Source organism: Pagrus pagrus (genome assembly GCF_965226575.1).
Source record: "Pagrus pagrus genome assembly, chromosome: 10".
NCBI lineage: Eukaryota > Metazoa > Chordata > Actinopteri > Spariformes > Sparidae > Pagrus > Pagrus pagrus.
This window is the reverse complement of record NC_140194.1, coordinates 7,063,557-7,080,573: the sequence shown is the minus strand read 5'-3', so window position 1 is coordinate 7,080,573 and position 17,017 is coordinate 7,063,557. Positions and strand designations below refer to the sequence as shown.

The window sequence follows — 17,017 nt, the reverse complement described above, 5'->3', positions numbered from 1 at the left end:
CATTGATGATACCGTGATAACTGGTGCTAGGGTGGTGATACTGCCCCACGAGCAGAAATGAATCTCCTAATGAAGTAGGTGTTGTGTGGGCTGGTGTCAGTTATGGCCAATCAAATCAGCTCCTCTCATTGCCACTAGAAGCAGAGCATTACAGTGCTCTGACAGAGGACAGAGAGTGTGCTGAGAGGAAACCGAAGTCCTTGTCTGGGACACACGGTGCACAGGCACAAATATAGGGCACCCCAAATACGCCACCAAGGAGCAACACTGTCCCCTTTAAAGATGACTGATACTTCTGGGGATGTGGACAGTTATTCATTTTTAAGAATTTGATCAACTGTGCTTGAGTTATATTTAGGTAATTCCACGCCAATTCACTCAGATTACTTTGTCCAGACAGGAGACAAGATGACATCATCTAGTATGCAAGCCAATTTCAAATGCAAATTTCCTGAACCAAATGAAAAAAAGGCTCAATATGAGTCATAAAAAGATAGAGAGCATTAAAGTGAACACAATAATAATTCTGATAAAATAATAGCCAATTGTTTTTCTTGCGAAATGGCCATCAGGAGCACAACATCCAAATTTTGAAGTCTCAATTCCAAGTCGGAAACACAACCGACATCCATTCAGCTTAAGTTTACCGACAAACTGTAAAGACACCTGACATCACAGCAACATGGCAGCGCACACAGCGAACAATTACCTTGTCATCATTTACTTACTTGTTGTGTAGCTGCCATTTCCTTTTTCTATTCAGTTGATTATTATGTTAAAGATGTCTTGTGACCAGGCACTACGTTTAGATTGGAAGTCACGAATACAGACTCTGAACGAGTGACGTAAGTCTTGCAATGGATTGCAGGGTTATCCTCAATCTCTCCTTAATGGAACAGTGACGCTCCACATTACAACAAGGGCTGTGAGATTAAGTATTGAGACACTCACTTATTACGGAGAAATATTGACTTCATCTTTTAAAAGAAATTTTAAATTGAATTTGGTATCACTAAATCACTGGAGACGTATATCAAAGATACAAATGTAGACAGAATGTGGATGTGATGTTGGAGGTCTATGAGGGTGACCTTCGCCAGCTAAAGCCATAAAACAAACTAAAGCACTTGTGCTTATGCTAAGAAATGTCCTGAGTTGGCAGAAGCACAAGACTGACTTTTGATGCCAAAATTACACTGCAGCACCAAATTTACTGGATATTAACACTGTGCTGCACTCCCCTGGCCTTTTAGGTGCAACGAATGGTTTCTTTATTTTGGGCCTTCTTAGACAGGACAGCTCAGACAGTTGACTGGAAATGGGATGAGAGAGGGGGGGATGACACGCAGCAAAGGGCCACAGGTCGGACTCAAACCCTGGACCGCTGCAGCGAGGGCACAGCCTCTGTACATGGGATGCACGCTCTACCAACTGAGCTACTGTGGCAGCCCAAGGTAAAACAGATGTTGATAGAAAACAGGCAGCTCAAAAAAACTGCTCAAAAAGGTTCATAATGTTGAGGTGTCAGAATAATGAGCCTGTGCTTAAGCATTTTATATAAACACAGTACCAACGTAACAGCAGTGGCAGGTTGTAGTTTGCTTAAACCTCAATTTATTTCTCAACCAGTTGTCAAAACTCTGCACTGGAACACATAATTACCTGTGTCCATCTTTCCGTCCTGAGCGGCGGGACCGTCAGGTATTACACTCTTCACTTGCAGGAACTCATCGGGCTCGTCGCCTCCTATGATCGTAAAGCCAAATCCCATGTTGCTCTTCTGCAGGGCTGTTGACAGGAAGGTGCCCTTCAGCTGGGTTGGGTCCCTCGTAAACAATGGCTTCTCTGAAGGGAGACAGGGTTTGAAGTATGATATTTTTAGATTTCACCGATAATTAGAAACGCTGTTTCTTTCATTTGTCACATTTTACCTCAAATGAAAGTCTGACATGATTTTTTTCAGTCCTGAATGAACCTATCTTGCACAAATGAGGACACATTCCCGATAAGCTGACTCATTGGAGATATGCTGTTTTCACTCAGATGAGGCAGTACATTATGTACTGGTCTAGTACATCGTCATACACGTGTCTGGATAAACCCACTCGGGGCCTCAGGGCGAGCATGTTCTCTGTCCCCCGCACTGCCAGAAATCTCTTTTCGACCCCGTACACTGTGACATTGTGCATCTGCCCCGTCAAATACTCATAAAACTGCTTCTTCTATTAGACAGTTTAGGAAAACAGACGAAAAAATGCACAATGTTCAATACAAAAAATCTGTACAACAGGGACAATAATTTAAAAATCTATCGGCATGTGAACTTCAGGGGCCTTTGATGAAATACAGACCGATGTTGTGTGCATGTTCATTCTGCTCTCCTTGCATTTTCATATTTGTGCAACTCTGTGAGCATGTCAGCACGTTTTTACTTAAATACCACACATGCTGAAGTATTTCATGTGTACCTCTGTATATAGCGGGCAGAGGGAGAGCGGAGAGTCCCTGGCTCTGCATTTGCCTCTGCGTCTCCAGGCGTCTCTTTGCTTCCAGGACTGGATTCTCAAACTGTGTCCTTCGATTGATGTGGCTGAAAATACAATGCACTGTCACAAATAATGGAAAAAAAAGGGAAAGTAATCCAAAGCCTCAAGTCAAAAATATCAATATACAACAATGGAGTTCTGCATTCAGAATTTCACTGAAGTGAAAACGTATTTTCAATAAAATGTACTTGAGAAGGAAAAGTCATAACAGTCAGTCATAACAATAGTGCCTTCAATTTTGAAGCATTTAAAATCCACAGAGCAAAATTTTTGGTATTAACATTGAGGCAAGTGACTTCCTGTTGGGGGAAGGAGTTGCTAGCTCTGTCTGCCAGTGGATACATGTGAAATAGTGGGCAGCTGATCTGGTTCACACAAGCCACTTGTAAGCTAACCGGTCAACACAAACTAGCAGTGACCAAAAATAAAGTTCTGGTGAAGAGCTATAAACATCTGACGAGCTTAAAGGCCTTTGCACACCAAGTGTTATTTCCGATGCCTTTCATCAATCCGTCACCTTGCACACCTTTGTGGTCCTCTCACTTCTTGAACAAAGAAAAAGTAAGTACTGGGGTCATCCAATCCTGGAAACAGGACGAGAGCAAGGGGGAGTTTCACCCGCTGAGAAAGGAGCTGTGGAGTTATCCCAATCACTCCCAGGTGGTATTTCAAGGATGACAGTGGTCCTGTTAGATACCCTGCAATCTATACTGGAACCACACATTAAAGAGGAGACCACCAATTTCAATTAACCAGTTGATCCTGAGCAGTATGTCTGAACTAGGGACACACATGCACACCACACACACACCACATGAGGAAAGGATGTGAAAAAAATAGCAGAAAATCAAACCGAAAGTTTCAGAGTCAGCGTGTAAACATGATTGACACGACATGAGGTCGTATTAAACATGCGGCCATTTCAGACGAAATGGTTGGTGTGCAAAGACCTTAAGGCCCTCTGGTATGAAGTCTATGACTGCGTTAAGTCTAACTACTACATATACTGTCGGACAGTCTAAAATATAGCAATAAATTGTTTTTGTACAGGTAAAATTTTATTCAGTATTTACAACTGAATCTTGTCAAGTGAATGTTAAATGAAAAGTAAAAATAGAAATGATAAGGGAAGCGGCAAACCTGTCCTCTCAGTAACTGTTCTTTACATTTCATTTCCAATTCAAGCTGGAGTGGTTTGGACAAGAACAACATTTTATGCGTTTCCAAATGAAACATCACACAGATAAAGTCCGTTTGTAATGCAACACATTTCATCAGCAGCGTTCTCCTGATAGTCAATACAGATGAGATTTCTCTGTAAAACTTCAGCGAAATGAGCAGTAAAAACATAAAAAAGAAATGAGAAACAAGTATTTAATAATTCATGAAGAGGTGCTGTAAACTATAAAAATGCATTTCCTGCTTTACTACAGAGCAGCAGAGTTAACCAAGTCAACAGGGAGACTTACTCCACGTAGTAGCTGCCGTAGATGGGGTCATCTATCTTCTCCCAGCCATAGGGCAGCTCTGAGAGGAAGGAGAAAACAGACAAGGGAAATGAAGTCAGTGTATGCTGAGAGCAGAAGAGGGAACGTAGACGCTAAATTAAACCGCTGAGGGGAGACAACATGAATCTCAGGGCTCGCAGCTAGACGCTCCCAAAGTGCTCTTTTAATAGACAGACAACACTTCGATCTGCAGCGGTGGCTTCTTCACCGAGACACGAATCACAACACAGACATCGATACAAAGCACGGCAGGAACAAAGGAACATTTAAATCGTCTGACACATCTCATCCCGCCCTCTCCTTCTTTTTCTCTTCCTTCTGTCGTGTGCATACATCCTTCAAGGCCAAATACCTCACCATACTACTTCGTGTTTGTTTGTTTGTTTGTTTTTTTTCATTTCACCCACCCACTCGTTTAAGCCTTGGACGGCTTCCATGGCTGCTAATTGTCTCCACCCCTCCCTGCTCCGGTTCTGTTCCCTCCTCACTTCAGCTATCTCTTTGCTGATTTAGCTCTCCTCTCCTCGTCGTAAAAGAACTGGGTCAAGGCGCTGCTAGAGTTCCTGGACGTTACGACCTATTCTTTTACTTCACACCTAACTTTTCACAGACATACGCGCCACACAGTGCACTTTAATGAGCTCCCTCTGCTGGTGTGTGCAAGATTCAGGATGTTTTGGTTTTCAGCTTCCACTTTGGCATAAGGAACTCAACACGGGGGTCGACCTCGCACTGCAAGGCTCAGCTAATACACAAAAATGCACACACTCGTACACACAAACAGACTGACAGTTACGATCCATCGGCCCAAGCTGTTCGCCTCCCACTCAGACGTATACTAGAAATACAGCTCTTCTGATTAGCATTCAGCAGTGAGCATTCTTGGGAGGCTGATCCTCCTCCCTATATTAATTCATCCTCATGTCTCGTATTACAGAGTCTAATTCATGAAATTCATGACTATGTCCGTAGGAGGGCATTCTCCGCAGGGAAATAAAGCAAACCCGACTAACATAGAAGAACACTTATGTCATACAGATCGAAAAAGATGACAAATACACGAGCAATGGGGGAACTTCTTCTGACCCTGAGCTTATTACTGAAACACACAAATACACGTAATTACAGAAAGACACACAAGTGCTCAAAGCGATGGTTGGAGAAGAGGAGGTCGAGGTGAAGAGGGAAAAATGAGACAATGTGGAAAGACGGTGTGTGTATGGATGTGTTGGTTGGTGTATTAGTATGCGGGGTGTGTGGTGGTGGTGGCGGCAGGGATTTTAAAGAAGGTTAGGTAAACTGCTTCCAACTCAAACTTCTAGCTTGAACAGGTCAGTAACCAATCATCTCTGGGCAACGCCACAACCTATGGCAACGCTCCAACAGACGGGGAACAAACCTCAATGCTGACCAAAATGTGTTTGTAGCGGTGTCTATCAGTAATTGTCAATTACTAAATGTTTACATCACCTTACCGGCCAGAGAGTCATAGTTACAGACAGAGTTTGTCTCACTGATTCCACAAATTTCTTACAGTGAATGGCCTTCATACGTAAACCACATAGTAAACTAGAAAGGCACTCAGTAGGGCGCATAGCTCTGCCAAGGACCAGCAGTCCCTCTTTATACTCATAAATATCGGCCACCTAAATATAACAGATTTTATTTTATCAAGATCCATGCATTATCCCCTGAGAAACCTCACAAAAAGTGGGACAGAAATTCCTGGATCTGTCCCTTCATACAGATCCGCACCAAAAGTTAACGTTAAAATCCATTCAGTAGTTTTTTGTGTAATCCTGCTGACAAACCAACTAACTTACAAACCAACCAATGGACACGGATGAAAACATAACCTCCCTGGCAGACGTAGTAATTGATAGTTTTTTTGTTTGTTAGTTTTAAGTACGAGGATGTTCTAAGAAAAGGGATAATGAAACTAAGACACAGTACAGCCCAAACCACATCGTTTTATATATTTAAAACCACACCAACCCTCCCCTACAATTCCTTGAGGCAAAAACAATACAAAGTACAAGTAAAAAATACTAAGAATTACTCATCATTTGATTTCTGTTCCAGTTACTGATTTAAATCAAGATTATTTAAAACAGGAAAATGATAATGATTCAGTTCTTGTTTGGCTGCATGTGTTCAGATTTCATTTCAAATTTGAAAACTTTGACTTCTCTTTCTTATATTATTATTATATAATAAAATTAGCTTTATAGAAGGACGTGTTTGTTTTATATTTTTTTTTAATTCAAGTATAATTTCGTGGAGCATCCTGGACGGGAGAGCGTAATCTGGTGTAAACAAAAGTACCATTTACACCAAGTTAATATGTAATTTATGCGTATCCAGCTGACCTGCTGAGCTCTCTATAGGACATGCAAGAGATTAATTTTTCATTTCACTGATTGGAAGTGCACCTGTTGCAATTTTACCTATAACAACTGGCAAATCCCAGTTATTGCCAAGAGACTTCTCGGAAATTATAAGGAAATTACATGGAAATTCCTAACCCATAAAAAAAGCATTACCAACGTGTTTATATTTCTCTAAGGAAAAGCACTGAAAGGTAATTGTTTTGGTTTCTGTGCTGAATATTAGCAAAAGTACAGAAACCTTTAAAAAAAAATTACCCAAAACACCCCACCAACTCAAGTCTTTTGAGATTCAGTGACACACACACACACACACACACACACACACACACACACAAATCCCCAGCTCTATTATTTTTACAATTATTTGGTCTGCGTGACACCGATACTGTGGCATCATCCCCTCACGCTGTAATGTAATTATGAACAGATTTGTGATCTTGATATCAATAATCCGTGTGTGAATGTGTGTCTGTGTGTGTGTGTCTGAGTGTGTGTCCTGGCTTCTGAGCATGCTGACTGTGCAGCCCAAGGTGAAACGGGTGCACGCCACAATTATCTTTGCTCTGCTCTACTGTTTGCTCAAACCGCCTGCGCTACACAGCCATTACCTCGGTCGACCCTCCTCATCCTCGAGGCGCAAAAAGTCAGTTGGATTCACACTTCAAACCACCTTAAATTCCCTCCCACCCCGTCCGTGAGCCACCTTAAATGTCGGCCTAACTCGTACACTAGTCGCTTGCCCTCCCCCTGAAGTGAAAGGGAGACAGTTTCCATGGAAACCACCAGTGGAAGTCTTTTTTTTTTTTTTCTCGCCTGAGCTGAGGGCTCTGTCTTGTCTCTATTTCCTGCTGCTGAAATACAGAGAGAGAGAGTCTGTTTGTGTGTGTGTTTTTATGCATTCATATGAGTCTATATTTGCAGTATGTGTGTGTGAGACAGCTGAACTGTGTGTGCACGTCTGAATGAGTGAAACAGTCATCTTCTTTGACACTGAATCAAACACCTCATCATGTCCCTGTGTACAGCATGAGCACCGAGGGGCTGCTTGTGTGTTCGGGTGCTCGTTTGTGTGTATATGTGCTGGTGTCTCTCTTGACATGAAGTCTAATTGTGATTCCTCTGCATTAGATGACTCATCTCCCCTCTCACACAAACTCTCCCTGACCAACAGGCAGCCAAGAACGGAGACAATGAACTCATCTGACTCACAGAGAAAATATATATATATTTACTATGAACTCGCTAAAAAGAAAAACAACACACAACAACCGTACTTATATGATTATCTAATTTCATTATGCATTTCTCTGCCAATTATTTTCTCAATTATTCTGGAAATCATTTGCTAAATAACGGTCCAAAAATTGTAGGAAAAAAAAACCATCACAATGTCCCGAAGCCCATGTCGACATACAGCGTTTAAATCCATTTAACCCTAAATATATTCAATACACTGCCATAGAAAACTACACATTTTTTGGTATCATGTACGACTACAAGTCTACAGTTGTGCTAACAGAAGAGGCCGTACCAGGTGCTGATATGCCATCTTAGTTTTGCAAGTTAGTATACGAATATTTGCTCTTTCACACACACACAAATGATTTGATCATAAACCAAAATCAGGATTGTGACCTGATGATGGTGCTAAATGAAAAGAGAATCACCAAACCACCTTGGAGCTATAATGGCTAAAAATTACCAAAAATATTTGATCAATCTATATATCCTGATTAATTTGTTGCCAATTTATACATCAATTTATTCAACTTAATTGTGAAAGGTCTAATAATATGGCTGTACCTCAGTGTGCTGCTTCAATCCATATGAACGTATACTTTTTTTTAGCTTTGATGTGGAGACGAAATAAAAGATGTACTGAGACAGAAGCGAAGAGAAAGAGAGAGTAGAAACATGAGAGAAAAAGGGAGGGAAAAACTGAGACTGAGAGATGGTCCTGGCCCAGACATGACTGAGTGTAATAGCAGTGATGTAACTCAGAGGTAACATTTTCGCTCAAGTCCATCACTGTCTGGCAGTGGCTGCATGTGTTTCACCTCTCCTCATATGCAAACCTCTCTCCATCTCCATTTGTCTCTTTAAAAAGAAACACTAGCAGGGCATCCCTCTGCTCATCATCATCACTTCCAGCTCCCTCTTGTCACATTTCCTAGTCTTCTATTGTCTGCATTTCTCTTGCCGTTGGTTACAGAAGGAGTTTCAACATCGTGACTTCTGCCTCGGTGAGAATCCCTGCCTCTAAATGAGCACGAGCAACATATTTTCATCAACAGCACTTAGATAACGTTGAAAATGGCATAGAGATTGAGCGCGTATCAAAGCCAGAATTGAAACCAACGCTTGCGTTCATTTAACGCTTGTCCTGCTCTGTTCTTGCCTCTTCTGGGCGAGAGAGGAGATATGGGGTGACGTTACGTAACGAAAGACTTGCCTGACAAAAAAAAAAAAAAAAAAAAAGTGCAACTGAACCAGATCTATGCTGACAAGCCTTTGAACTCTGGGTGTCAGTCCCAGCATATAGATACAACACAATGTACACAGAAGCTACACATTTGCACGAATACGTCAACGAAAACAAGCTTCTCCTAAAATGTACCCAAAAAAGCAGCGTGTAAGTGAGACGGAAAGGGAATCGTGAATGAGGATATGAAATTCTGAAGAAAGTGGAGCAAAAAGACCATACATGCATGAGACGGAGGCAACGGAAGGGAATAAGATGCAAAAACAGCACTGATGAAAGTACGTCTGAATGTCTGTCTGCTTCCTGCCCGAGGCTGTGAGACTCTGGGAAATCCTTCAGGCAGATGGGCAGTTAAAAACAGCACCACCTCTTCCTGCTGTTCCCTCCCCACATGTATTGTTTATTCACTCTTCTTGCAGTATCAGACATCCTCCCCTCCATGCATATTTCATCAGTCAGAAGTTACATGTGTCCATTAATGTGGGTAAAAACGGAAAATTTGCCTTTAAATCATCACCTGGTGCACAGCAAAGAAGCGTAAACACCGGAAAACAGGCAGTACAGCACACAAGAAAGGGCTACAGGACACCGGAGCGATCATTAAAAGAAAATAATAAGAGGGTGAGTAATTTAACAAGCCGCACACTGGGTTATATCATTTTATAATCCGTGTGGCTGCAGAGCTGTTTATAATGAAAAGGACAAGATTTCCTGAGAACCAAAGCCGCTTCTGGAAGGCATCAATTCAAAGGTGCTGCGAGAGGAAGTGATGTGTCATCCAGGACCTTCACAAAACATTCTGCTAACAGCCTTTGATTCGAAATCCTCTGCCAGTGGTGATCGCTTAAGCATTAACGTCCTTTAACCGCTGCTTCCCTGAGGACTGACGCAGGCAGACCAAAAACAGAAGAGCTCAAATCAGCGTCACAGTGTAGATAAACTGAAGACAAACGGACAAAAAGAAGACAGAGGAGAAGACAGACATGAGCCATGTTTCACAAATATGGCTCATGTAAGCTACTTCCTTTTACGCCACAGACAGGATTTTGGCTCTGTCTTCATCTGATGTCTCAGACAACTCTAGTGTATCGTTTTTAATAATTATCAACACAGAAGAAATCACAGACAGGAGCGGAAACAACAGCAAGTCGTCGTATTAATTAAAACATAAAAATAAGTGATCACAGAGCAGTCGACAGAAACTTGGCGTCCGAGCATCGCTGGCGTTGAAAACTGATCTTTGCTCTGCCAAGACGATGCTGAAGTACGTCGGCCATGTTTGTGAAAAGGGTTTGTGAACTGACAACAGGAGTGTGTGTGTGTGTGTGTGTGCAGAGAGAGTTTGCGCAGAGCTGAGCGGCGTTATTAGAATTCCTGTCACAGTTCGGCCCTTTACTGGGCAGAGGAAGAGAGGGAGGGATGGAGAATGAAGGCGGGAGAGGAAAAGAGAGAGGAGGAGGAAAATTGAAGAGATTGAAAGGGGAGAGAGAGAGAGACGGAGAGAGAGAGAGGGGGGAGACGTGAGGTGAAGGAGTGCAGATGGGAGAATGGAGGAGGGAGAAAATTGAAGAGATGGAGAACAGAGGAGAGGTAGAGAAGGTATCGATTCAGATCTCGCTCTGGTGAATCACATCACAAACTAAACCGCTGACCAGAGGCTGCGACAGCAGCAGGGATGTAAGATCACCTCATTGGTATACTTATATCTGATCACACTAAACCGCCACAGGAGCTCCATTTCATTTACATGACTGAGCGCTGGACCGTAGTAAATAACTGTGCTTCATTTTTTGTCTCTGAAATTTGGTCAGTTTTGATTTTGTTCACACACCTCTGCTTCCCCTGATTTAAACTGCTTTAAAACAAGCCTTAAAAGTCAAGGCTGGTGACACTCTTTAATGTATTTCCTTCAACAAACCACTAGCTAGTACTGTTTGTGAATCTAAGCCTGACGCAGACCACCCTTGTTGTCCAAGTACTATTAAAAACACATAAATTAGTCACTCCGTCCCACATACACCTTCTTGCTGTTGAAAAGATTCACTAGAGCAACTGGGACCCTGTTAGAGGGCCACAAGATACATTTGAGGGGCCATGAGATAAAAAGTATTTCTGCTACACAAAATAGATTTTTTTTTTTAACACTGTTCCCCTTATCTTTTTTGTCTCCTTGTAACAAAACTACAGGTTGTGAACTAATGCACCCCACCGCGAAAGGTCTTTTAACTCGTAGCTGAAAACAGTCCCCAAAAATGTTATTTTCTCCTGTTTGAGTAATGTTTTCTACAAACTATCATGTCCAGCTGTTTTGGGAAAAAAAAAATGTTTTTAAACTTTGGGTAAAACTACACATTTGCGACTCATTTTTTAAAAACAACTAACGTTTTGACATTAAGCGCTCAGCCAATAACTGTTTCTCATGCAATGAAGGATGGTTTTAGATGTGGAGTGTATCCAGCCAAAGTTTTTCTTTCATTTTTCAGTAATGTCTTACTCTAATTTGAAGTAATTACTACTATAGATATTTAGCTGTGAAGGATAAACAACGGATATTGGATGAAATTACTTTTTCATCACTCTTTAATCATTACATTTCTCTCTGCTCATTTTTCAAGATGATGAGTGCTAATGATCACATCCCAACAACAAATCTAAACAAGTACATTTATTTGTCAGTTTATTCTTTCTGGATTTCAAAACCCCTTTTCACCTGCGGAGAACAATAAGACCAGCAGCAGACGCCAACAAACGCCTCAAACAACGGAGCATTTTTTTTCAACACTCTTGAACAGTGAGACAGGAACAGACAACACAGGTACACAAACAGCAAGAAGTGCAGAGACGACACACTCCCACAAATGCCGAAGGATGAGATCGACTCAGGTGAACACAAAATAAAACTTACAAAACAAAAGAGCAAACACTTAAAGAGGTCTTTCAGACTCACCGTCTTCCCTGCACTCTTCTGGTGGCTTCGCTTTCTTTGCCAGCCGGGGATCCAGCCACGATGTAGTTTTGGTGTTGTGACTGGAGAAGAAGAAAGAGACGTGCACATTAAGGCAATAAGAAGAGGAAAGGGGCAAACAGAGGTCAGAGAGAGACTGACGGAGAGGATAAAAGAAAGAGATGAGAGCAAAGTAAAACTAATGACCTGTACGTAACTGTGTGTGTGTGTGTGTGTGTGTGTGTGCATGCAGGGGCAAAGAGAAACAAGGGGATTTCTAAGGTAAACTAAGTGGTCATTAATCCACTAATTAGCCCTCAGACACTAATTAGTAAGGGTGAGAGAAGAGGGCTAAAGTTTGCAAGGGTGCATGTGTATGTGTCTGTGTGTGTATCCTGTGTGTGTCTGGTTAGCAGCATTGAGTTACATCAATTATTCAACACAAACGGCAGTGCTATAATGTTTACACACAAGCTATACATAAACCATGTTTTGTAAAGTACGAGCACTTTGTGAGGTACATTACATTGGATTCATTTTTAATTATTTTTGTATAGCTCTTACTTTAAACGTTTCACGAATATCTAAATACAATAGCTACATACATTAAGGAATAAGCTGTTTTTAAAGTAGTAAAATAGTTTCTTGGTGTTTTAAAAATCATCATGTGGGATCTATTCTTCTTACTCAATGAAGTAGACCTCTCCCTTCTCGGTGTAGGCCATCTCCCAGTTGTCGGGCAGAGGACCCAGCTCCTCCTCGTCTACATCTGGGACTTTGGCGGGGGATTCAGAGGGAGATTTTGGGGCCTCCTCTCCTTCAGTGGGGGCCTCGATGGAGGCTGGGGCCTGGATGGACGCTTCAACAGCAACCTCCCCAGAGGCATCTGTGCTCTTGTCCTCATGTTCACTGGACTCTGTGGAGTATACACACACACAGACACACACACACACACACACACACAGTTATTCTCACATACACTCTGTGCACACATGCAGACCTGGATGCACACTGCACACGCCATGCATGATGAGTCAGAGCAGAGCCACTGCAGAGTTATGAACCCCCAGGAGAGAGAGAGACAGAGAGACACAGAGAGAGAGAGAGAGTGAGAGATAGTGAGAGAAAGAGAGAGAAAAAGAGAGATTTGAGGACAATGAGCATGAGGAGAAAACAACATGGGGATGTCAGAAATGGAGAAACAGGAAAAGACAGAGACTTTAGGGGTCAGAGACTGAGTCAGAAATGCAGGGAAAGGTTTCAAGAGTGAGGAGAAAAGCTGGTGGCATCTAAGTCAGGGAAAGGTCAAATTAAAATATTTGCCTCTGACATCACAATTCTCATAGAAAAAACTGAGACGGATGAAAGTCAATTTTTTGTCATGTCATGTTTATCCACATATACCACAAATGGTCCCCGAACTTCAATCATCTGTCCATCAAAGCCTCTTCTATAGTTATTTATGTTAAAGGTCACTTTCTTTGTTGAAAATCAGGCAGGCGAGCAAATTTCTTCTTCCTTGTGACCATCCAAAACATCTCACTCTTGAAATCAAACTTTCATGTTGTATGAGCAATTATTACAGAGATGTATAGTTTTGTTGACAGAACACACATGACAGTGACATAACAAAGAAGAAAAAGTATGGCATGCTTAGAAAACATCGACTACAAAGTAGGATGTGAGAAGGAAGAGGAGAGGGCAGAAGGGACGGGACCCCAGAGACTGAGAAAAAAGCAAGAGAGGTCAGAAGGAAGAGGATGGTAGAGGGGAGGAAGAGAGAGGGGAGAGAGTTGGGGGTATTAATAGAAACAAGGACAAAGGCCAGTGGCGGGCGAGCAAAGACAGCAGGAGAGACGGAGAAACGATAGGACGGAGAGACGGGAGCTGAAGCCAAAATGAGACTCTGGACAGTGATAATAGTGAAGACATTAAGGTGCCCTTGTGCATTCAGTTATATAAGGTTATAAGGTAACGACTGGTCAGGAGATAGTTCGTTGACAGAAACTGGACTGTATAAACTCCAGACATGAAGCTCGACTGAAGAAAAGAGACTGATTTATCCATAAAATAAAATAAAAGGGAAAGGTAACAATCGCTATGACAACTGACTCATTTCTCTGGTTTTACTCAATAATACCAGTGAGACAGCAATAAATAACCCAGGGGACAGTCCAGGGCTTCATGCCACATTTCTCCGCACCTGAATATGATGTTATAAAATGTCAGGGCACTTGTTTAACAGACCTTTTTTGAATCTAATTTTAGTCACAAGTAGAAACGTGGTACAGAAAACATCAAAACAGGACACTGACATTCTCCGTCAGTCTACAGTACCTGGCGTGATGGCCACCCCGTTGCCGTTGACAACCGGGCTCTCCTCTTCCTCCTCCTCAGGTGGCTCCAGGCTGGCGCGCTGCTCCATGTTGCTGACTGACTGGTTCCTCTTCCTCTTGCCCTGGGAGCTGGGCCGGGCTCCAGGCAGCAGGGCCTCACTCACATTCAGAGGAGGTGCTGCGGGGGACGGCTCCGCTGGAGGTTTTGGAGTGCCGTAGAAGTTATCTGAGGGCAGAGAGGCACAGCGGCGTTGTGTTAGAGGCCACATGTACGACTCAAGAAGGATCCCAGGTGATGTAACACACCGTCTAGCAGGCAGAGGAGGGTTACTGCTCGTGGGAGCAGATGACTGGCGTTGAAAATGTAAGACTTAGCTATGGGGATAACAAGACCTGTCTGCCTTGAAACATGAACTGACACAACCAGGATCTTGTATCCAGACTCTCTTTTTCATGACTTGCAATTTTTATTCTAAAATATAAAAAAGGATGCCAACACTGTAAATCAAAACAAATAAAACAGACTATTTCCACAGTCAGAATCTTCAATTTCACATTCTGAACCTCCCGAAACACAAACAAGAGGAGTCAACAAAAATACAAAGTGGTATTGTAATAAAAAAGAGAGAACGATAGAGAAAACAAACAATACTGAGAGGGAGCACAAAGTCATTACTGTGCTTCCACCTCATCCTTTTGTTTATGAAACATTTTTCTGAGCCCATCATACATCCTATATGACTGTCACCCTAATATGGAGAAGTATTTTACAGCTAATTTATCATCCAGGCGCTTTTGCCATCTGGGCCCAGTCCATCAATGACTAGGGAAAACCAGAAAACACTAAAACACTTCTAAAATAAAACAGGATACAAACTGCAAACCACAATCTAATTGTTGTAATGGTTTGTTGCGTACCCTGATCTCCCCTTCATACATTTCCAGCAGATTTTGCCATACATGTTGGGTCAGTGTAAATGTAAATCTAAGTGTGTTGTTAACATGTGAACACCACCTGTTGTTGACACAAATATGGCTTCCTAAACAGTATTACTATGTGAAGTCTTGATACAAACTCTGTCAACGACTGAAACTTAATGTCAGCATCAAACTAAAAGTGTTAAAATTAGGAGAAGAGAAATGAGCCATGCAGGGTTTTTTAGATTCGGTCAGTGTTGGGTTTGCGTTTTGTTTTAATGGACAGACTCACATTGAAGTATGTTAAGTCTCACATTCAATGGTCGTTTTTGGGTTGAATACAACTTTTGCACTGCTGCCATGTTAAATTAGCTGACTCACTAGTTTAATGGCTCTCAAAGGGCAAAACCAGCTGTCTGTTCTTCTTAATTAAGCTGACTCCTCCTAAACTACAATTGTTGCTGTGGACAGATGTGGGACAGTGTGTTTGGAGAAAGATTATCACAGTGTTAGAGGGAGGAATAACAGATTAGGTCGGTAGATTGGGGTTTTCAATAGCAGCCAATAGCAGCCTCAATGGCAGACAGTGGCCTTAATGGGCTGAGGGAAGCTTCTTCTAAAGAACAAAACTGCATAATAATAAATAAATAAATAAATAATAAAATAGAGCAGCACTCTAAATATGTCTCCAAGGGCAGGCGATGTCCTTTTTTTCTTCTTTTTTTTTGATAAATTAGTGTTTTTGAAGTTAACAAAACCCTGTCACTGAGCTTTCTCTGCTTAATGATGCACATAAACCTATCTGCGAACATAATGATACTGTGCAGTCAGGCTACAACTACACTGCCTTAAGACAATATATGTCTCCATCCTGACTTGTCTTTTTTTCTATAGTTTCATTTTAGTGAATGTTTAAAGGTCGCATTCAGCAATTTGTGTCCAGTGCAGCTTATATATGTAGCTTTCAGCATTGCATCCCTGTAAATACTGCAACTGACACGACAGAGAATATGACATTGTTTAATAAAACTCAGGGGGTATCATTAGGACACCTGCTGTATTAGGCTGTACTACCTGTGTGGATTAGAGTAGCAGGTAAAAAAAAGGTGCAATTTCATGAAAAAAAACAGGAGAGAACCACCTAATCTGTAAAAACACAACCCCAGCTGTGTCATTCCACCCGTGTTGGTGAAAGCGGCTCTCTGACATGGGCAATGGGAGGAGAAACAAGAGCTGAACAAAGAAGAGGGAAGGGGGCAGCAATAAAGGACAAAAGGAGGATCAGCAGTAAAGAGTCCACAGACATTCAGTTTACTTTCATCCCAGCAGGAGGCAGATAGATATTAAGATGGCTCTATCACAGCCACCACTTCCTCAATAAGTACACTTACCCCGCTGCCCACCAAACAGATTTATCACATCGTGACAAAATATATAATAAAAATGTGCACGCAGGCACGTGTAAACAAAGACAAGTATGAAACTGCATAAGCAGTAGGCGCCCACCTATGAAGTCTTAAGGACAACCTAAAAGAGATGCTTTGCAGAACACAAAGCTGAGGTACTGAGATACATTTAGACAAGGGTTCCTCCTCCTGCACCACACTGGTTTTAAAGACGCAATGTTCCCCTGACGCTGAATGCTCCTGGTATTGCCTGAAGGCGTCAAGGCTATATGCACAGTTGTGACTCATCTCACATCACAGCATACGTAAGCTCTTATGTGCACCAAGCATTGTGCACACACGCACTACAATTACCATGAAGAGTTTCCTGATGATACTCAACATATGATCTCGGCCTCTTTCACAGCCTTCTAAATCTCCCTCCCTGCCTCCTGTGTCACTCCTTCCTCTCCTCTCTCTTATTTAAATGTGCATTACAAAATGAGCT

At 42.0% G+C, this 17,017-nt stretch overlaps 1 protein-coding gene across 5 annotated transcripts in view; it reads right to left on the bottom strand.

The window, feature by feature from the left end:
• The window catches only part of magi2b (membrane associated guanylate kinase, WW and PDZ domain containing 2b), an 81,522-nt gene that overhangs the window by 25,281 nt on the left and 39,224 nt on the right, over positions 1-17,017 (bottom strand). For all 5 annotated transcript variants that reach the window (XM_084363857.1, XM_084363859.1, XM_084363860.1 and 2 more), the window contains exons 4-9: positions 14,208-14,432; positions 12,558-12,786; positions 11,874-11,953; positions 4,016-4,073; positions 2,469-2,590; positions 1,663-1,845 (exon numbers count right to left, since the gene is read on the bottom strand). In XM_084363857.1, the coding sequence (XP_084219983.1) occupies positions 1,663-1,845; positions 2,469-2,590; positions 4,016-4,073; positions 11,874-11,953; positions 12,558-12,786; positions 14,208-14,432 (897 nt within the window). The remainder of the gene's footprint in view (positions 1-1,662; positions 1,846-2,468; positions 2,591-4,015; positions 4,074-11,873; positions 11,954-12,557; positions 12,787-14,207; positions 14,433-17,017) is intronic.